General features: G+C 35.0%; 1 protein-coding gene across 1 annotated transcript in view; it reads left to right on the forward strand.

Moving 5' to 3' along the window:
- The first annotated feature begins 6,554 nt into the window (after nt 1-6,554).
- The window catches only part of LOC107191901, a 49,375-nt gene continuing 32,477 nt past the window's right edge, over nt 6,555-23,452 (forward strand). Inside the window, exons 1-2 of the mRNA XM_015581043.1 lie at nt 6,555-7,014; nt 22,981-23,082. Of these exons, the coding sequence (XP_015436529.1) occupies nt 22,982-23,082 (101 nt within the window). The 5' untranslated portion in view covers nt 6,555-7,014; nt 22,981. The remainder of the gene's footprint in view (nt 7,015-22,980; nt 23,083-23,452) is intronic.

Below are 23,452 nucleotides of genomic sequence, written 5' to 3' on the forward strand. Positions count from 1 at the left end.
CGGGGCAGTAGCGCTACGAACGCTTATCGATTCTTTTGTAGACGATCCCGTGTAGAAAAGTGCCTCGCTTTTCTTTCATTGGTCGAACCCCGTCGTGATCACGTCTCGTCCTTTGATTCATTGTCTCTGATCGCAGCCAGTGCACGCGCACTTGGAAGTACTTTTCACGCCCCCGTCTCGTCTGATTAAGTAATTGCAATAGCGTTTCGACTGAAGCTTTCCTAAACATGTCTGCACTGTGGCTAGATCGTTTAATTAATAGGAACAGATAGACTTATGGATAAACGGTTTTTGTTTATTCAAGGTGATCAAAGAAAAGGGGTTCGTAACTCCTTATACAGGGTGATAAAGAAAAAAGGTTCACAACTTCTAGGGTAGATAAAAACGAAAAAGTTGTACCGACTGCTAGGAGGACATTCAAAATTAACACTAAACCTACCGAACCCTTCAGAGAGGTAGGAATTAGTACGCCAAAACCGGTCATTTTGACCGGTTGTGGTAGGTTTAGTGGTAAAATTAGAAAACAAATTATTGGTATACAAGATTGTTTTAAAGCCTACCTGGACCTACGGTATACAACTCTGGGCAGAGTTGGGCAGAATTTTATTCGAGTAATACATAGTGGAAAGCAGCACTATTCAAGAGCGTTGTTCTGACCTTTAAACAGTTAATGGGATTAAGTAATTATTCGCCAAGTGGTATACTCACTCCAAAAGAAGTAGCAGTTTTTTATACAAATTAGAATTTCCACGTTTGATCAATAAAAGAAGTGATCCACTAGTTTTTTTATACTCTATTTGTTATTCGAAATTTTTTATCTAGATAATGAATTTGCTCATCTCTGGTTATAGGGAATGTTACATTTTATTATGATCATCAACACTAAACCTACTAGCGTTAAATATATACTAAATTAAATTGTATAATATAGTACATAATATAATAGTATATTTTAGCATAATATAAAGTAACAATAAAATATATAGTAAATTAAAAGTTAACACAAATTCCGTCAAAAGCAATATTATAATTTCAGTAATCGTAATATAAGATATCTGCAATCTGCCATTTTAACGTGTTTGGTAGTTCTAGCGTTAAAAGAGTGTTTTATTGAAAAATCGGAATTATAAAAAAAATATTGTCAAATGTGTTTGTATTTTAGATAATCGTTTAACCCGTCTTTCTCTTTTAACACTACCTTAGTTCCATGCGAAAGATAACAGGGGAACAATGGAAATAATGGTTTTCGTATCGGAGTTTGTGACCTCTAATAAAACGATGTTGACATGGTGATGACAGTGAATGTGTCCTTGAGGAAACATCGAGTAGGTTTGTCCACGATGTTTTGATGCTCCTGCTTAATGTGATTCTTCGGAGGAGCGAACAACCGATTCAACCCTACCAACACTATAATGTATTGTAACACGAGTTATCGCTTCTTTTCTCGTTCTATCTTCGACTTCTCGCGTCTTATTTTTTATTGGACCTTATATTTACGAAGTTGGTGCCAGTGGTTCGTACGTTGATCAATTTTAAGTCTATTTTCTATGATCATGAGCAGGCCGCGGAGCTTTATGCAAAGTAGCATTTTTTAAAATGATTTGTGAAAGCAAATTGACTGAAGATTGAATTTTCTTTCATTTCTTGAAAATATTTTTAACAGAAAATGTACTAGATTTGATGATAGTTGTACCGTTTATTATATTTCACGTAGTTGTACGTGCTATAAACGCATATAAATCATGAAAGCATTTCCGAATCCACAATAACAGAAGTAAAAAAGAAACATTAAAATAAATAAATAATAATTAATAATTAAATAAGTTAGATTTTCAATTTAATATTAAATTAAAATTTTCGGATCATTGTGTGGATTTAACTTAACGTGGATGATTAGTTACTGCAGTAATGAAAAGATTTAAATTTTTGTATATCTATTTTTCAAGCGGTGTTGATGCATAAATTATTGGAGTGTGAGATATGAATATCAGTCTAGAGGAGCATTGATAAAACGAAAATGGCTCGATAGCGTTTATCAGTGACGTCGGATGCGAGCATTCTAGAATGGACGTTTTCCTATGCTGATATACATTTTGGTGCTCTTATTTTCTTATTGCTGGTTCATGTTGTTTCATTGTTCAATGGTTAACTGTGTAAATAAGATCCTCTTGAATTACTATACTATTCAGCGAAATATTCCGCAGTTTAATCAATGTTTACTTTGATTCCATTACAAAAATGATAGAAATAAGCAAAAATGATTAGCGTAGATTTTAATTTGTTAATGAAGTGAGGAAATCGAAATTTTTTTGGCACATTTTTTAAATTATATTGAAAATTGAATTATATTGAATTAAATTGCATAATCAAAAAGGGAGCTATCCTTCAGTTAAAATATTTTTATCTATTAAATAACTATCATTTAGCCTATCAAATGGTACACTTTATTATTAAAAGAAAAACATCCTTTATATGATTCATGCGGAGTGTACATAGTTGAACGAATTTTTCTTTCGTGGCTGCGCTGATGCAGAAGAGTAAGAATTACTTATTTCACCATATCAACTCTGAAATTTCTTATCATAGAACTATTTCCAAAAAAGTTGCATATGTATGTATGTATATTAAACGATCTGAGTATAGTACACACCACGGAAGTTAAAACACAGCTTCAAGTTACTAATGATGTTGCTCTCGATTGCGATTTAAACAAAACGAATAGAAAAACATTTCGTTAGGAAGATTTCAACTTAAACATCAGTAAACGAAAGCAATTTTTCTTATTTTATAGTGTTATTTCAAAATAAGCAGTTATTGATTCTAAATATAGTTTACGATTGAGAAATCCTATATTTCATAACTATGTTTACACAAATAACATTTACTGGTAATAATTTATATTACAGTATTGTAAGTTCTCGTATGAATTCAACATTTTTTTCGTATTATTCCATTATTATATGTTTACACAAATAACATTTCTTAGTAATAATTTATATTGCAGCATTGCAAGTTCTTGTATCAATTCTAAATATATTCGTGTTTTTCTTCTTACTATGTACAATTCTTTTCTTTGATGTTTTCATTAAATATCAGTTTTAAAATCACGGATGTTGCCTAATAGATAGAATATACCATGAGGAATCTAACACAATTACATAATAATGTATCTAGTTGATAATGCAAATGACGAAGCCATGCAGATCAATGGGTTGTAGATTAAATTGTCACTCGCCAAACAGTAATAGTAGTGAAAAGAAGTGCCATTGATAACGAGCATTTAAACGTTCACTTGGATGCGAGTATAATTGGTAATGTTCTGCCATCTGTTGGAGAACAGCAGAATTGTTAAACTGTATCTGCTCGGAGGACGCTACGAAAACGCCATATTGGAGAACTTAATTTTTCAAGTACGCGTGTTTTACCGTGAATAACTTATGCAAAATTGAAAGTTACGAATTATTTCTTCTTTTCTTCAATTAAACATATGGTAAAATAATAATAAATACATTGATATTTTACTGTTTTATAATACATAGTCCTATTCGAATGTCGAACTTAATATATGTATAAATATCTGTACCAATTTCATACACAAGTTTCCAAGTTAATATTCCAAAAGTTACTCATAAAATGACCGTTACATTTTCTTGATTAATACCGAGGTTACAGATTAGTTTAGAAAAATTAATAAAATTCGTTTTATTTCAATAAATTGATCGAGCTAATATAAGAAATCTTCAAAAAATTGCGGAGACATCAATGCCGGGTAGACTATATTCTCGACATGAAATTTTTAAAAAAGAGATATATCCAATTCTATATAAATATTTTACATTATTAGCTATATAAGAACGTTGTTAATAGATAAATGTGCATTATTAACATTTTAAAACATAGGAATTTAGTAAATTATTTACCGCTTGAAAAGGTTAAAACTACCTACACCAGCTTCGTAAATACTTTTGAGTAATTCATCACTGTGTACCAGTGATTGTTGTACATACTGAAGGAAAAAAGGCATTTATATCACTTTCTAATAATTACATCTATAATATAATTATCTATTAATGTCTGGGTTACAAAATTAACCTGAATAATATAAAATCATTAGAAAGATCAAGCGCTGTGGACGTACTAAGCATGTTATTCGAATTATGTATGTCTTAATTTAACTACTCGACGAGATAGAAAGGAAATCCGTAAAATGTTTGAATACGACCTTCTCGGTAAATGTAGTGCTCGGAAACAGCAAAGGTGTTTAGTTCAGGTCGACTGCAATTTGAACGGACGCCTTCGTTACACGCACAATTAATTACATGCACGTAACTGGTAGCGCAATATGCAAATAGTACGTCAGATTTGACCTATAGAGAGCTCATTTCACAATTCATTTCGGAAGGTGTACCTCGATATATAGGTCCTCAATATACATTTTCGTTGTTTTCTCCGACGAAAATTATTTTCCGTACGGACCAATATTTCCCGGGTTCAAAACACAAATCGCCTGATGTTACCTGCGATAAAAAGACTACCAAAGAATTCCTCACTTATGTAAACTGTGTGCAGCATGTACTTGAATCGATGAAAAATCCGATAACGATAGTATCTTGTAACGCGTAGTGTAAGATAGTGCTTGATGCAAGCACAAGGCTATCGATAGAACAAACGTATCATCTGCCGCAATAGAATCATTCTGGACACTTCGAATTTTATCGACGTCATTCTTCCACGTCACATTCAGAATTTTGTAAAACGGATACATCTGAACGTCAGAAAATTATTTTCAATGCTGATTTTGTTTAAAAAAGTAATTCACTTATATTGGAGATTTGATTTTGCAATAGGAATATTACATTCCTCTAAAAACAATTTTGAGTCACTAAGAGTAACCCAAGCACTAGGCCATTGATATAACAACTATAAAATCTATTGCAATGGAATCATTCTGGACATTTCGAATTCTATCGACGTCATTCTTCCACGTCACATTCAGAATTTTGTAAAACGTATACGTCTGAACGTCAGAAAATTATTTTCAATGCTGATTTTGTTTAAAAAGGTAATTCACTTATATTGGAGATTTGATTTTGCAATAGGAATATTACTTTCCTACAAAAACAATTTTGAGTCACCAAGAGTAACCCAAGCACTAGGCCATTGATATAACAACTATAAAATCTATTGCAATGGAATCATTCTGGACATTTCGAATTTTATCGACGTCATTCTTTCACGTCACATTCAGAATGTTGTGAAACGATCACATCTAAACGTCACAGAATTCTTTCCTGTGCTAACTCTTTTAGAAAGGCAACTCACTTAACTCGGAGGCTTGAATTTTGCAATAGCAAATCACATTCCTCTAAAAACAATTTTGAGTCATCAAAGATAACCCAAGCTCAAGGCCACTGATGGAACAACCGTATAATCTACTGCAATAGAATCGTTCTGGACACTTTAAATTCTGTTGACGTTACATTCAGAATTTCGTGAAACGATACATCTAAACCTCACAGAATCCTTTTCAATGATAGCTTCTCTACCAAGGCAGCTCGTACTCAATTCGGGGCATCAATTGGGCGAAGTTATGCGGAAACCTACCAACCCCCAAAATAACAAACAATACGCTAATCACATTACAGATCACATGATTTTCTGATCACTATTTTGCTAAAAATTATCAACCCATAGACAAGTTCTATATCATACAATTATTAAAACTACGAAGCCATAGAAAATGAAAAATAATATTAATTAAACTACTCACTATTAAATACGCCATTAAATGACATTGTAAGACAGCAACAAGAAATAAAATATATCCAATAGAAATAAAGCTACACTTTTGAAAAAATTAAAACCTTCAAACTAACGTTACTTCATTTCAGATCATTAAGGGTTGATAGCTTCCCCCATAGCTTAGTGCAAGAGACATCTATGCCACAACACTAGCGTTGTAAGTTATCAAGGCCTTCAAGAAAAGTAGTTTCTACAAATTTTGTCACATAATTATAAATTAAGGCGTAATAACTACATATCAAGAGGTACTTAAGAATGAATAAAAGTCTGATCTCAACATTCAATTTGCAACAGAAATATCACATTCCTCCAAGAATAATTTCAAGTCACCGAAGGTGACCCAACAAACCGGTGAGCACGTTTCATAAATCACCCTTTTTCAACGTCTCGAAGGAACAGCCCAAGAACCATATCCTACGGTATCAGGGAGTTTCGCAACCTCACTGGATTCCGGCCGATAGATCGGCCATTGTTACACATATCTCCGACTGGTCGCCAGCTTTGACATCAAAAATTGTTCAAGGGACCACCGATCAGATAGTGGGGGGAGGGGGGGAGACACACAGAGCGAGATGGTCGGAGAAAAACCGCGAGTTAGAGGGAAAGAAGAGAGAGAGAGAGAGACTCGCTCTCTAGCCTGGGTGTTGTGAAAGTTATCCAAGGAGTGGAAGGCAAGGGGGGGCACCTGAATCGCTTCTGGTACCTCCGGTAGATCGTGGCTATGCCAGTCGCTCGTTCGCCGCTCACCTAAACGGCTTTCACCTGGGCCCCCCCGATTACGAAGGATTCCCCTTTGGTGCCGTCGACCGTCCGTGTGTGTACTTACGCGAGTTGATTCTGCGGCCTTTTACGCGTCTCGACTGTCTCTCTGAACGAGCCGTGTGTGTATTTATGTGTGTGTTCGCGTACACACGAAAGAAAAAAAAAGAAAAAAAAAAGATATCACACGGGGGTTACGTGGCTGGTTGATCGGTGATCGACCCAAACAGATCATGGTCCTGTGGATGGTGACTCGTGTTGTCTTCCTTTAAGGAGACCTATCCTGTTTCCATGCTAGGAGCTAAGGAGCAAGAAGGATTTGTGAGCGGAGCAAGACTTCCGAAAACGTTATCGTCGATCCAGGAAGTGTGCCTTTGATTTTCCCTGAGATCCTCACGTCTCTTGGTCGGTTTCTGGTTGGCTGGTGGACGATTCACTCTTTCGTCCCAGCAGGTATGTACCTATTGTTTTTTTTTTCTTTTTTTTTTTTGTTATTCGCCTGTGGATGATGTGCGTGGGATCGTGCCTTTGTTTTTCGAGAGTCAGACAAATTGATCTTGTATACGGTGAATATGGTTTTTTGTTTCTCTTTTAAAAGGGGGATTTTTACGTGCTGTTTTGATCTCTTCGGTATGGAAACGATCGGATTCCGATCGGATTAGAATCGCTTCGTGGTATGCGGTCAGTGTTGTTACTGGTTCCGCCAGCGTCTCGTCGACTTTCTATTGTGGATCGAAGTCATGATGTTTCGTAATTTCGTGAATGATCCGATGTGGGGCCGTTGGTATCCCGCGCGATGACAGCTGTTCGCCTCGGAAAGGAAAGTTTATTGAAGCGTGTCCGCGTTGCTCGTTATGTGGTACGGTTTATATTAACTAAGTGAAATCTCGCTAGCGGACGAAAATATTCTGTTGATGGTCTTGTTAAGACATAGTTTCTCGAACGAGTTGGGATCGAAGGTATAAAAAATAGTTGTTATTAGACGTTTGTATTATTAACAACATTGAAACTGCCTTAGGATTACAATTACCCTTTTGGTTTTTACTCTCTAATAACAAATCTTAATCTGCATAACGCAGTAGAAAATAATATTTATGTGTTATCATAAACATAATAAAATACCTAGCGCAGAAGGTAAGTTTATACCTGGTTTACTTTTTTGCATAAATTAATGTCCAAAACCGTGAATTTCTTTAAATATCTGCAGTCCAATTTTAAGTTTTTATTATACTTGTTTTTTAACCTTCAGACGTTTCACGTGTCTTAACCAGGTTCGTTTTATTTAAAATTGTTCTATAACAATTAACTTTTATCTCTAATACCAAATCGTCTCACTGGACCTGAGCCGTTCATTTGGCAAAGTGATTAACTCTACAAAAATAATCAAAGAAATTCATTTTAAATATACAAAGTTAACCATCAATCAAGTGCTTTGATAACGAAATTTAAAAAAATTTATAAGAGTAATTAATCACATTGTAAACTGCTCATATGACAGATACAGTGGTCGAAATGTCAGAAATGGAACAGCATTTACTATCATTGGTTGCAGTGTAAAATTCTTACGTTTCCACACGTCTACATGCTATTTTTTTTTTTTTAAATGTCGTTGATAAAGACCGCGGTATTTCACTGCTAGACGTGACAGGAACACGAATGTCGATGTTATCATCTCATTAAACCTCTCTCGCCCAATTAGACAAACTTCTAATTAAGAGAAAATATAAGCGCGATAGCGGACGAGCCTGTCGGCGCGGTAAAGTTACGACACCACGAGGAAAATCGAAATCATTAGAAAAAACACGTCTATTTTTTTCTACGACAGCGAAAAATGTCGATTACACTTGGATCTACATACCTATAAATAATACATGGATTTTCGCAGTGACGGTTCAACAGATCGTAGATCAATAGAAAAATGATAATTTTGATTAATATTATTTATCCGTTTTAATTAATACACATCAATTCAATTAATATTTAAAATTTTTTTTATTAATGTATATGCAAATGTACAGGTTGCCACGAAGGCATTTGGTACATATACTGCTTGTCATAAATACAAAACCACCCTTAAATTTTCAATCCTTATGTATTGTGGTTACAATAAAAACGACCCACTTTTTTCTAGGGATTATAATCCATCCTTTCCGAAAAAATGTTCTTTCTAAACACGATTTTAGATATGACATACTTGGTTTGTTTTTATCTTACTCACAGTACATAAAAATTGAAAATTTTAGGGTGGATTTATAATTATGCCACGCAGTGTAGTATAATTTTGGATGTTGAATATTATTGTGGTTTTTTATGTTGACGGTACGAGCAATTCTTCAGTAAGAGTTACTGTGTTATACTAATAATTAATCCGCTGTTTAATTTATTTTCTTCTACGATAACGGAAACAAGACAAAAAGAAAAGAAAAATCCCCGCTGGCGCGTTCCCTTCTTTCGCCGCCTAATACAGTGGGAATGCTTGATATCTATGTCAAGACACGGTGGTCAGTGCGATTTCATTGATCATTTTGCAAGACAACGCGTTAAGCTATAACGGTATTGCAAAAGCGACGAGGGCGTGAGGCGGTGATTAGATATTTATAGGACATCATCGATATTAGTCATGCCACGTCTTTCTTCTTAGTTTTTTCTCTCTGTTCGTTTCGTGCCAGTAGGGCTAATTAGTGTGAATTATCGACATAATTTAACGAATTGTGACTGTCTTTACTACTGTAGACCCCGTAATCGTTATATTTCATTGCGTATCGCGTCACTAATGAACACGAAGGTGGTTGAGCACTTTACGCTGATTGTACATAGTATTTTGTAATTCTAATCTTTTTGTATTGCAGGTAGTTTTATTATTTCAAGTATCTGTTTGCTTTGTAATCAACTGAGAATATCAACCGTTAGAAATTGACAGTAAACTATATCTAGAGAAAATGTAACATTTGTATTAACTGGGAAGCATCTACTTGATTGCATACTTTCTGTTTTAGAATTATCTGTTTTATTTACTAAATATCTGGTGTAATTACTGGATTGTAAATAGATTGTATGCATTTAGAATAATTGAAGGTGATGAGTTTGATGAATCTAAAAATATTCTTAATTTTATTTTTGATGCAATAATATTATTAGATCCGATATCATTAATAGGTGGAGTAGAATTTTATTTGTTGTTACAGAGTAATCATAATTATTATTGTATCAATTTAGAAGAAACACGTACCTCGATAGGTGATTCATTAAACAGAATGTTTGAACTACAACTAGATCTAGGAAAAATCGTTATCTACCGATGAAAAAGCTTTTGTTCGTAATGACATTTTCTATTATCTATTAATGTGATATCTGTCAATGAAGTCATGATGTTTCCAAGTATACACTTTGGACCTACATACCTGTAAGTAATACGTGGATTTTCATAGTCACGGTTTAATTGAACGTGGAACTATAGAAAAATTACGAATTTGTTTAATATTGTGTACATCAATATTTCCATTTATGAATTATTAAGTACACCAATAAGTCTCTTTGTCATCTTCTTCCTTTTAATAAATGTGATCTTTCTTTTTAATAAACTACCGAGATTATTTAAATTCAAAGTTCATATCATCACCCGAATTCTTAACTGTTCTAATTCCAATGTTCAAAAAATATTTTTTCCATCCGTGTTCATTGGTCCAAAGAATACAAATTCACCATAATATAAACAAAAATTCTACCTGGAAAACAGTAGTTCTTGAACTCATTCTTTCAAGTCCTAACTCCGAAACTTTAATATTTTTTTTTCTTAATGGTTGCATTTCCAAATACTAACAACAATTAAAAATTTAAGTTGATAATAAGATAAAACTTGTGTTAAATATTGTACTAAATGGCTATTAATTAGATGATATTACAGTGTGTTTGCTTGTTTCACTACTTTCCTGCTTCGATAATATTAAATTTCGTAAACTGTAAACTCAGTTTTCTCAGTTTAGAAACTAATCGAGATAGAATAATTAAGAGCTAGAGGCGACGATATTATGTTCCTGCTTTTTTCTTCTTCAAAAATAGTGACAAAGAGCAAGGACAAATTCCAGTGAAACGAATTTAACAAAAGATAGTGGAGTACACGTAATATCTGTTTCGATAAAAGTCATAGTTTTATCGTCAGTTATTCGAGATCGACAAAGACAGCCGTTGACCTGTATCCGTATAGATAGTCTACCGATTGTTATCGATGTTATCTATTGTAAGGAATCCCGATCACATGAAACGGAAATGCACACCAACAGAAGAGATTAACTGCAGTCTCCTCTTACTGAATGTCAGTTAGCCGATGAGATTAATCATAGATATAGGTTTTCGTAATTCGCTGCAACTCCAGTTGTTACGAAAGCATTAATACGTGCACTATAATTTAGAATTAAGTTTGACGAACGAAGCTCTGTGTTCCCACTAGAGGTGACTATCCACTTTGTATACCATTAAAAGTTCAGTGACTGCAATGACATCGAGGTAATTGAGTCCAGAGTAAAAAATGCATTGTATTATGGATATCGAATTATTTCAGTGAAATATAATATAATTCGTGCCTATTAATTTCAACGAGTTAGTAGTGTGCATATCTTCGACGTGAGTAACACAGTTTCCAATGTTGCTTCGATGTAACATTGCCTCGAGAAACGTCAATATCGAATTTCAATGACTCTTTCGATTATCTTGTCATTTGTTTAAAAATCTTGCTGTTGATTTCTTTAATTACAGTCATTGCTTAAGATTACTTTTATTATGTATTATGATATTATTGCATTGTTGTACGTGTTTATTATGTGATAGGAATATTAAAATGTTTATTTAAAAATGTCACTGAGACAGTAAGTTATCGATTAAAAGTATGCAAACATCTGATTATATTCTTGTGGCAAAATCAAACGATAATTAAAACTTCACGTAATCTACCTTTGCTTGCATTGAATTTGACAATTTTTTCGTGATTATTTTAATTATTTCTCGGAAATCCTAAATATTATTAGTTCAAACATATCACGTATTCATATATCAATGTTTAATTTCTCCGAATGGACGCACGTGTCTTTATTCAAATCATTAAATTCGGTTAAATCCTCAACAATGAGAAGTGATCCATATTGTTTGACAACGGTATTATAGTGCATAAAATCCTGTATGTAACTAGTGATTGTGTCTGCGATCTCACACGTTTATATACTAATCCATCGATAGATACACAAAGCAGAAATGTATTTTGTTTACCTGTGAGTATATAATAGTACCTTCTAGTCTTGTACAGATGGTAAGGTGCTAATTTGAATATATATTTAAAAGCCTATCGGTAAAATATGACATTATTGGTGCTTTGTTTCTTTCATTTGGTGGAATTCAAGTGCCGTGCATTGCTACAAATACAACAGAAACTTACATTACTCTAATTTCTTTCAAATATTTCAAGTGCGTGTATTGATCGAAGGTAACAAACAATTAAGTTTTATTACGTATAATAACATTATAATGGGAATTATTACATATAACAGTGATAAAAGTAAAAAAGTTGTCAAATGGCAACAAATGAAAAATGGTATTAGACAGTTTCAAAATGTTTAAATATTCTTGTGAATCATTTATATGTTACGTAATGTACACAAAAATACAACAAAATATTTCATCGGTAATTTTTAAATAGTTTGGAAATGAAAGGGTTAAAAACGAAAAATAAGGTCAGTGTCCCTATTTCTAATCATATAAGAGTTCTGCTACGGCAGAAATTGATTTTTATTATTTATTTATGCAACAATCGACAAAAAAATTTATAGATATAAAATTTAAACCCCTCCTTATAATTAAATTTAAATAAAAGTATTTTTAAAAACATTTTATCTTAATAATAGTTAATTTAATATGAAGTATAAAATGTCCCTATTTCTGCTCAGCGAAAACGGAAGTGCCAAAACCAAACGTTGGCGAACAATATTAAAGATTTCGTAAGTTTTTTTAGTAAAAACACAGCTACCACGTGTAACTCACGATCGCAACAGAACCGCCCAAATCACGTTTCTTTATGACGGACACATTAATGAAATTTATTTAAAAAATGTAGCATTTTGAACGGAAATACTGTACTAATTTAAATAATTTTTATAACTAATTTATTGTTTACCTTTTCACATTGAATAAAAAATATACGTACTAAGCAGAAATCGAGACGTGATTAGAAATAGGAACATTAACTGTTTTCATCTGGAATCCCGTGTCATACACTTGTTCTTCCCTCCGTACTTCTATTTTCTTGTCATCGTCTTTCGAATACCTCCGGTGCGTATCCCACGTGGCGTCAAGAAAACGACTGAAAGCGACCGAAGATGACAGAGTCAGGTGAATCACGTAGTCGCGTGGGAATCACGACGGCGGCGGCAGCACACATGGAGCAACCCATTAGAGTCCAGGATAAATGAGGAAACGCATCGGCGTTACGCGGGAAAAATCTGTTGATTCATAAAGGGAACAACGATGATTCGCTTGGAACCGGTTGATCCATACGTCTTCGTACGAGCTCCTCCTCCTCCCTGTCGCATCGATTCGAAATATCCTCCGCGGCGCAAGGTCATTCCTTTCTCCCTAGTATCGTGTTCTGCTGTGAAATTCTCTGCCTTTTCTTCGTCCCCCTTGTGTGATTCATCTGTACGCAAGCACGCCGCCGAAATTCCTCGCGATTCCATCGTTACACGCCAGATTATTCTCGTTTTTTTTTTCATTTATTTTGCACGATCGATGAACACATAGAGAGGGGGCCTAGAGGGGGGTGGCACGCGGTTCCGTGTTCGGTTTGCGCGCGAGCTGGATCGTAATCTTCTCGGCGAACCTTCGACGTCGTTTAATATGGACGAACTCACGGGACGGTGATTTACTGTACACGGGGAGAAGTTTAACACTGCCTGCTGAATGGCTACGCAGGGTGGATCGAGTGGAATGAGAATTTTATGAGATGTTGTTCGAACAGTTTCAAGGCTCTACCGATTCGTTCGGGGGATCTTCCAGGCCTTTGGGGGCTCGAGTATTCTTGAAGTCGAAGATTTATAACGTAATTGGTCTTCGTATATGTGGTTAATATCATTATTAGGCTAAGAATAATATACACGACTGTCTACAATTAACCCTCTGATACCACACTATTGTAAATTTGCATAAGCGAAACATTGTTTCGTTTATAACATTTTACAATATCTGGCTATAACGTTTTCCTTCCATTGAAAAATTATTTCTTACTTTTGCAATTATTAAGATTGAATTTGTGAGGAAATTTTATTCTAAAAGATACGAGTTCAATTTCCTTTTATTCTTTTCAAGTTCTTAATCGTCAAAATTGCAAAATTCCACTGTGCACTAGTGTGGGGTTAACGTATGCTGAAGTGGGGTGTGATTTTTTAGGGTTAATTTTCAGCATAGTGAAAGAATTATACATGAACTCACGGGGAGTAATTTACTGAACCGAGGGGGAAATTTAACGCTGGCAGTCGAATGGCTACGCAGGGTGAATCGAGTGGAAAGAGAATTTTATGAGATGTTCGAACATTTTTAAGGCTATCGATGAGTTTAGGGGATCTTTTAGCTCTATGGAAGATCTGAATTTTTTGAAGTTGAAGATGTATACCGTAATTATTCTTAATATACCTGGTTAATATCATTATTAGGCTGAGACTTGTAATATGTACGATAATTTAAAATTAATTGTCGGTGTGGTATACGGATTAACACGTTGACCGCTATAGTGGTCGTCGGTGACCACAGCCATTAACCCTGCTACGGTCTTCAGTCCAGCTATACAATCGAAATAATGACGATAAAGGAGAAACACGAAGATCAGTACCATTTTCTTTACACATTTTATAAACCTATGAATATATTTGAAGTAACGACATTAACATTAAATAAAACAGAGTGGAAGATCGTAACAGTGTTAACCAGTTAAGTGTGTTTGACGTGTATACACGTCGAACCAAATCTTTATTACGGTGCGTTCGACGTGTATACACGTCGTGAGAAATAAAAAATTACCATTGACTATAAAATCTCTAAATTTTAATGAAATCCAATAAGAATATTATTTGATGGAATGTTTCCTTTATATTACCAATAGAACTGCTGAGTATTTTATACAGAGGGGGTGGTGGGATGATAAATAAAAATGAAGTTCTTCCTCGTTTTTCATAAAACTTATAATAGGACCATTTTGCCCTGCGTTCGACGTGTATACACGTCATAGCCTGATTTTAATTCCGCACACGGTGGAGGGTTTTTAAAACTAAATTCCACGCTTAACTGGTTAAACATGTGCTTGGGTCGAAATAGACCCGAAGATTGTAGCAAGGTTAAATCGTACGAGGGAATAGCCAATTTTGAGATAATAATATTTTTAACCTTCTACGTATAGTTAATAGTAGAATAAGGAATCTATAAGTCAATAGATGAATATTTTTATTTTTAACCCCTTAAATTCTATCGTTGGTTAATATCCAACTTTTGTAAACAAGTAATATTTAACTTTTTGAGAAGTAGGCCTCCATGCTTTCAGTTGAGAAATCCAAGTATTCCCTCCAGATATAAATAAAAAAAGGAAAAACGTAAAAAAAAATAGGTCTGTCTGATATCGATACTTTTTACTTCAAAATAACAAGATACAACATATATATATATCAGTTTTATAATTTTGAAATAATGATTTAAGGGTCTGAGCGTTAAAGGGTTACTTATACAAACTTAAACAGTTGCATTTCACCGCGATACTGTTCCAATAACAAAAACACGGGTAGTCAACGTGGTAATGAAGTTCTGGCGTTTGTTTGAGTTTGCATCTGACGAAACCCATAGTACGGTGAACAAATATTAGTTTAACTGTGCAAATTAATTCAGAAAAGTATATATTTGCGCAGATTGTATTCTATCGAAACGGTAAATAAACGTAGAGATAATCAGATTGCTGGCACCACCTATAGAAAATGGTCTGAACTATATATATTCACGATATAGTATATTCTGATACGCTTATAAGACGGTATTGCATGGGTTCGGCCGATAGGTAGGTGTAGCGCGACATTTAAATCACTGTCATCGGTGTCACTGCTACAAGGAAACGGTACCGTTATCTCCTTCTGCCGAATAATTGAAAGGTGCCCGTGACCTCGTACAGTAGCATCGAAAGGCCAAGACGTTAAAAGTTACAACTGATCCAGGAAAAGGTTTTTCCACTCAATTGAATTTCCGTCGTGGCAATTTTATCTAAAACTGCAGCAAGAAGCGAATTGGCAATGAAGAAAGAACAGAAAAATACGTACATTACCGGCCAAAAGTATTGGACCACAGTTCATTATTGATGGAACAGTAATTTATTATTCTGTTACGATATATGTAATTAAAATTACAGAATCAGTACGTGTAGAAATCATTTCCAATCAGTTTTAGTATATTATTTTTATTAAATATTTGTAGAGTAACATTTTTCTTTATTTTTATTTATCAGACCTGGTCCTATACTTTTGGCAGGTAGTGTATGTACCACATAACAGAATTAAGTTTCTTCGAACCGTACGGTTGATGGTAAAAATTGAAGCTAGTAAATGGGGAAATTAGGACAAACACGAACGACGAAAGAAATCCAGTTAAAGGAATTTAATGGAAACTACATGTGTGCGACGTCAGGAGTTGATATCGTTGAAAAATGTCACGTACGTTTTATCTTGTGCTTTTCTTGTCAGAGTTCTAGTATTTAATAAAACCAAAAATATATATAGTTCATATTAGGTTGCTCCGCAATAAATGTTATTTTTGGAGTGCAGAATTTTAATGATTAGAACTATCATAAAATTCAAGATTGTTAATCAAATATCGATTTACAGTGACACAGTTTTGCCAACAAGTTACAAGCTTCAACTATACGAACAACTACATTTCATTGTTTCATTTCATAAGTGATTATTTTCATAAGTGAATTATTTTAAGTTTTATGTTTTCGTAACAATATTGTATATAGAAATTTTAGATTTTAATATTCATGGAGGTTATTTACCGGAACGATGCATTAAATTAACGCTTTCTTAACCAGGTTAAATGCATCAAAAAATTCCCAAGAAAGTAGGCGTAATAAATTTTAATGGAACCATTGACAATAACAGTTTCAGAAATAATTACGTCCATAGATTCAAACTAGACATGTTGTATCTGTGATTATTCCAATCTATGCACAAATGCTGTGAACCGTTAAATACCATGTCTGTTACCGACTGTATTAGATTATAGAACATTCGCTGATTAATGGTGAGGAGTTATGTATTTCGAGTATGCAGTAAACTGCTGCATTATATGGAGTTGATTGCCTGGAATATCTCGGTGTCCTTACTTTGGAGAAACACTTGTGTCTCAATGTTAATATGACTGACAATTCGTGTAAAGGGAAGTCTAATGAATCTGTTCAAATCTGTACCGTCTTTGTTAATTACTGGACAATGTCGTATCACAAAATAATTGTCCTTACAGTTTTGGAACTTAATCAATAACTTCCTAACTTCTTCTGTCGTTTATTAAAGGTTTTCAAAGTATTTTATATTTTATTACTATAACTTAAAATTCAAAATACTACACATTAATTTTATTTTAGTTCATCAATTTTTCCGTCTTTCTACCAGAAATTGAAATTCCCAAATCTTCGAGAAAATCTTTGGGTCTTTATCAACACAATCACATATTTATCTGTTTAACACTGTTACGACTTTCTCGACTTAACCTCAATCTCGTCTGTTCAGAGATATTCTTAGATTCGCGAGATCTCTATGGAAATCATTACCGATCTGCGTGTTTCTCCTTCCTCGTCATTGCTTCGAACATACAGGGTGTTCGGCTTAAAACAGGCCACCAAAAATCTTCTCCATCTGCGATCATACGAGAAATGTTGTTCACATAATTTAAATGGTTTCAAAAGAAAAAAATAAAGAAATGAATTCAACATTTTTGGAGTAAACTTTTTATAAGTTAATTAAAAATATCTAGAGTTCAAGGTCATTTCAAGATCATACTATCATAGATAAATGAATACTAATGTTAGCTATAACATACACCAGGAAGAATGATGTGCATATACGTAAAAAAACATGGGTGACCTTGAAAAAAACCATTAAAGAATGACACTTATGAAAACTTTTTGCCGCCATCCGATTCATCTCTTGAAACCATTTAAATTACGTAAAAAATACACAAATATTCACCGATCGAGAAGATATTTAGGTGGCCTGTTTTAAGCGGAACACCCTCTATAGCTGAACTTAGGATCATAGCACGGTTAAGATAAAATAAAACCACGGTACCAACGTAAAGCCAGCGACCATTATTTCTGTAATACATCGAACATTTTGTTACTGTCATTCGGTACCGCACGATTTGCGAGTGATTTTTAAAAATAAAATGTGAAAGCCTTGAACCGTACGCCGACTGGATTCCTCGTTAAATATAGATAAGTAGACGCGAAACGAGCCAGGTAGACTGGACCCGGCGAAGGGGTTAGAGTATAGGAGAAGAGAGGAGAGCGAAGTAATTCCACGGTGGACAATGACTCATAGGACAACGGCCTTTAAGACGACGAAAAGTGGTAGGCCTAGGGAGTAGAAACATGCTAACAGCGGGACCGTGAAAGCCCACGGCGCGTTTCCACGGCCGGTGATGTTTATGCACACCAGGCGTAACTTACGATCGGAATAAAATCCGAGAAAGAATCGCCCAAGCGCGGAGTCCCTCTGATAAGCCGGGGCGTGGACGTTGTCCGTGTATTTTTACGAATCTCCTACGAGTGTACAATGCTTCTTGTTCCTTTCCAAGGACGTTCACTTCGACCCCTCGATTGCACCACGAACGAGCCGAGAAAACGTTTCACTATCGTACAGAAGTATCAATTTTGAACCTGGACAGTTAGATATTATTATTCGTGTCGGTGTCTTATTTTTCTTTGGTTTTAATATTTAACCATTTATTTATATATGTTATATACACCCTTTATTAGCAGTGTCATTTGTGGTAATTTATTAAGGTTGAAATATTAGGTGTATGGTGGAAATTAAATGAACGATCGCCGTTTGGAAAATATTGTGTTAGATCACGCCATTTCTATAAGTCACTGGGTTTGGAAGATGTGTACTGGGTTTAAAATAGGTCGCTAGTTTACTAAAAAAGAAATAGAGGTTATTTACTGATGTTAATATTATATATTGAAGTTCATTTCTAATTATATTTTACTATATACTGTCTGGCGTAACTATAAAATCATCCTAAAATTTTCAATTTTTATGTATAGTGGTTAAAAGAGAAACGAACTACAGACTCCTCTCGATTATCGTCCCGAATTCGGGTCCGCGCCGGGACAATAATCGTATAGGCAGGAATGATTCAGATCCTCATAAATTCGTTTTTTTGCCCGAAACACGAGTCTCGACAACAAAAGCGGAGTGGTAACAAAGTATGCTTTTGACAGGTTCCACGCTCTCTCAGTGGTGGAGATAACATCTGAACATTAATCGTGTAGAACAGGTTTGACGATAATCGAGAGGAATCTGTACTTTTTTTTCGAGGGAATGTTATCTATCTTTTTCTAGCGAAACATTATTTCTCATCGCGATTTCAGACAAGGCATACTTGATTCGTTTTTATTGTAATCATAATGTATAAGAATTGAAATTTTTAGGGTGTTTTTATAGATATGGCACGCAGTGTATTTATCGTTGAGGACAAAATGGTACCTTTTGTCTTCTTACGCATGAAGTGCATTATACGAGTGGTTCATCTCAAAAGTGGTATAAGTGCACTGGTTTCTTTGTTTCGAGATATGTAAAATGTTCCATTTTATTCTGTTAAACAAGTTTTTTTAACAACTGAACGTTCCATTGATTAATTCATAAGGATATTGTAATGCTTTGACATTTATTATACAAATCATAAAATTAAGTATACTCAAACTTCTTTCGAAACTGGTCTTGTATCACTTAATAATAAAAGTAACGTAACGAACTTGTATAATAACAATAACAAAGCGAAGAATAAAATTATAAGAAGTGAAACAAAGAGTATAGTGAGGAGGGTATTGTTAAACATACGCAATAGGCGATGTTGAGCGAAATGTAAGTTTCTATTTCAATTTAACCACAATAACAATCCTGATTACGTGTTAATCGACGGAAAAAATTATTTTAGTAATGAAACACTGTGATAAATTAAAAAAATGATGCTGTTCACGATGGCTACGCGTTCAACTGAGCTGAAGAAATTCCGTCGTCCCGTCGCGAGAGAGCTGCTTCACACGGAAACTCGACAGTTTCTATTTTCTAAGCCGGGAAAACGGAGAAGTGAATGTGAACCGGAGCGTAGACGGGGCTCGATTTTATTCGTTGTGTAACGAACGCGATTATTCGAGCACGCGAATTCAATATTAACCGCGACGCAGTTACTTCGCTCGCAGTGAAATTAATGAAAAATCAACGGCTCAACGAGAATTGTAACGACGTCGCGGATAATATACAGCCGGCAATAAATAAGAATTTTCATGGAACGAAAGAGATATAATGCAATTTGTTGCTCTTAACCCATTAAAGATCGAACAGTAAAATAATACGATTTTTATACGTAAGAGTTTTTTATTCTTTAGAAAATTTGCATACCTGGGTGGAAGAAGAAATAATCACGTAAAAATTATTAAGCAAATTCCTGGAATTCCTTTTCATCAACAAACCTTGTTAAAAGAAACAAAATTCAATAATGTAACATGATTGAAAAAAGTTGCATATGAAATGTTGCATTAACGCAACATTTCAATATTCGTGCATTGTAGGTGACGATAATTGGGTTGATCTGAAATTGTACTGTATACAAATTGCCACTTAAAACGTAAAAAATTAACCGATTATAAACATTCTTGTGGCATTCTTTTTGTAATTGAATCACCTATCGTATGATATATTATTGAAAATTTTGAAGTCTAACATCTACTATTCACAATAACATATGTAAAATTTCCCCCTTTTTTCTGCATGCCATCTTTAAACCCATACCAAATGCAGCCATTTTTTTTTCGACTTCAATAATCTTTTTGAAATTTTGATCTCACACCACTCTACATCGAAATACCCTGAGCACCGTTTGTACAATGCAATTTTGTATCAGTACGATTAATGCTACCTACAATCAGCCACGTTGCACAAATATTGAAACCAAAATTTTGTTTCATTTACTTAAATGTATAATAAATAAACTCCAGGAAGTTTTCTTTATCATATCTTATTAGTATTCTTTAACAAAAAGTCCTAAATATCACGTTTATTTCGGGCCACTAAAAGGGAAAGGGGCCTTGAATAAAACGATCGCTTTCGGTCGCTAAAATACCGCATAAAAATGCACCCGGAACTTCCCCGAAGCAACACCACAAGGTATCGGCGAGAAGCCAATCATGGTCAGCCTTCGAAAACAGGATAAAACGGAACAGAGGTAGGAAGAACGAAAGTAGAAGAATCTTTGAAATCCGGTTTAACCTATTTGGCCGGTGTCTAAGTCATCGACATCGGGTTAATCGCCGCCAAAAATTCTTCAATCGGACGGTAGACAAAGAGAGGTAGCGAACGAATCGAGGAGGAGTTGTATTATTTAAATTCATTACCGGATCCTGATCGGTAACCCTGAAACCCCGTGGAAAACATCGCGAGACAAAGGAGGGTGAGGCGGTATTGGCGAGGGGGTGAACCAGAGGTACGAACGAATCCGTGACGTGCCTCGAGGGCAGCAACCGACACGGCGAGTTGCAGTGGACGTCCTTGCTATGTTATCTTTCACTGTTCGTTTCCCTTTCACTTTCAGTGTCCAGGAACCAGAAAGCCCAGACCTCCACGAACAAAGATACGCCTCCGCCTTCGCCGACGAGATCGAAACGCTGCGAAGGAGCCAACCGTCCCTCTCTCTCGTTCTTTCTCGCCTTATTCTGCCCTATTTCGTCGGTTAATAGGCGGCTTGGCTCTCTCGAGTCTATTAATTAGACAACGGGGAATACGGGGCAACTAGATGCGTAGGGTAAACGGACCGTTTACTGCCACCTACCGAATTACTGTCATCCAAGACTGGTTTATTTAAAATAACAAATAAAAATTTATATATACAGAAAATTCTGCATGCCATTGAGACTGTAATTTATACGATAGATAGAGCAGCATTTAATTTTAGAAAATGATCCAACATTTTTGGCTGATTGGAAGAGTAAAAATTACGACTTCGTTACTAGCGAAATGGAAAACAGGGTACTAAAGAAAAGACTATAATTGTAATATTTGAGGTAGTAATATAATGTAGTGTTTTAGATAATATTAAGATCGTAGAAAATAACGTCGATCATAATTAAATGATTCGTTAGATCTTTTAGTTTAATATTTGGGTGACAATGATTGATATCAAGCGTTTCAATAATTTTTTAATAACTGTCATGTCAAGCAATACATGCACACAAACGCGATATTCTTAAAAAAAAAACCTGTCGTTCTCACATGGCTAGGCGTTCATGCCAGTTTCGATGAATCGGTAATTAATTTAACGAGGAAATTTCGCAAGTGAAACGGTAGCAAGCAAAGTGCCGTGGCAGGATAAATTTTTCCCGCAGAAAAGGACGGTATGGTGGTTACCCTATGGAAACCAGTCACGCGACTGACCGATTGGCGACAAATCTAGAAAGCTGGGGCTGCCAACTGATCCGTTACACACGTTGCATTTATTCTGTCATCGGGCCTCATTTCGGGAGACGTAAAATGCTATACGACCGCTCGGTAATTTTGCCTGTCGATCCACGGAGAAATGCGGTAATTCATCCGTCGCGGTTAGAATCCTTTTTTCTCCGTCGATTGTTACGCCGCCGTATGCATATGCAATCAGGTCTCCGTCGAGTTATCCAACTTTCTCCTGAACTGCATCATTACCAACGGGACGGATTCGTTCCGTTTCATCGTAATTTCATAGATTCTATTAAATTTTAAAATGTTAGAAAATCGTTGTTTAATGGGAGCAGCCGAGAAAGGAGAAATTTATTCATAACGTCGAGGTAACAATTTGTTTCGACGCATATTGGACTGCAGTTTCTTATTGAAGTCACTGAACTTTGAAGTTTATGCGCTTGTAACGATAGAACTTTATTTGCGTTTAGTACGGACTCTATTTTCTGTGATACATGGTAATATTATTATGTGAGGATAGTAAGCTTTTACTTGAATATGACAATTCACTTAATTGCTCTTTGTGTCGTTGCGAAATAGACAAATATTTAATCGGTTTTTATTTTAAGTAAAGTCTTATGTATACCAGCGTGTGATTTGATGAATTTTCTTTTAAATTTTATTCATGTTTCTTGGTTGACAGAATGGCCAAAAATCAGCAACCGAATGGAATGATACCGGTCGCTGGCGCGGACGACTTCTCGGACGGCGAGAGTACCCCATTGACTCAGGACTATGGCGAAAGGTATGCAATTCCTGCGACGAGACCTTGGTTTTCGTAAACATTCAGATTATCTTTTTTTTTCCGTTAAAAAACAGAAGGGCACGCGGAGATGGTCGTTATTTCTGTCGGTCGAACCATCATGCGTTCCAAAGTACGTCACAAGTGGTTACTTGAATGTAATTTCTTATTCTTGCGATTTTTTAAACGCATTATATAATTGAACATCGAAGCAAAAAAAAAGAATCGGAATTTACTTCTTGTTTCAGTAAATTTTATACCTTGTTATAATCAATATTGGAGTCGAGAAAGATGCGATTCTACAATTGAGGGAAATCACGTTAACCCTTTCGTTCCCACTATTGCCATATTCTAAATTACGAAATAAAATATT

The sequence above is a fragment of the Dufourea novaeangliae genome, unplaced genomic scaffold, assembly GCF_001272555.1.
Source record: "Dufourea novaeangliae isolate 0120121106 unplaced genomic scaffold, ASM127255v1 scaffold248, whole genome shotgun sequence".
Lineage (NCBI taxonomy): Eukaryota > Metazoa > Arthropoda > Insecta > Hymenoptera > Halictidae > Dufourea > Dufourea novaeangliae.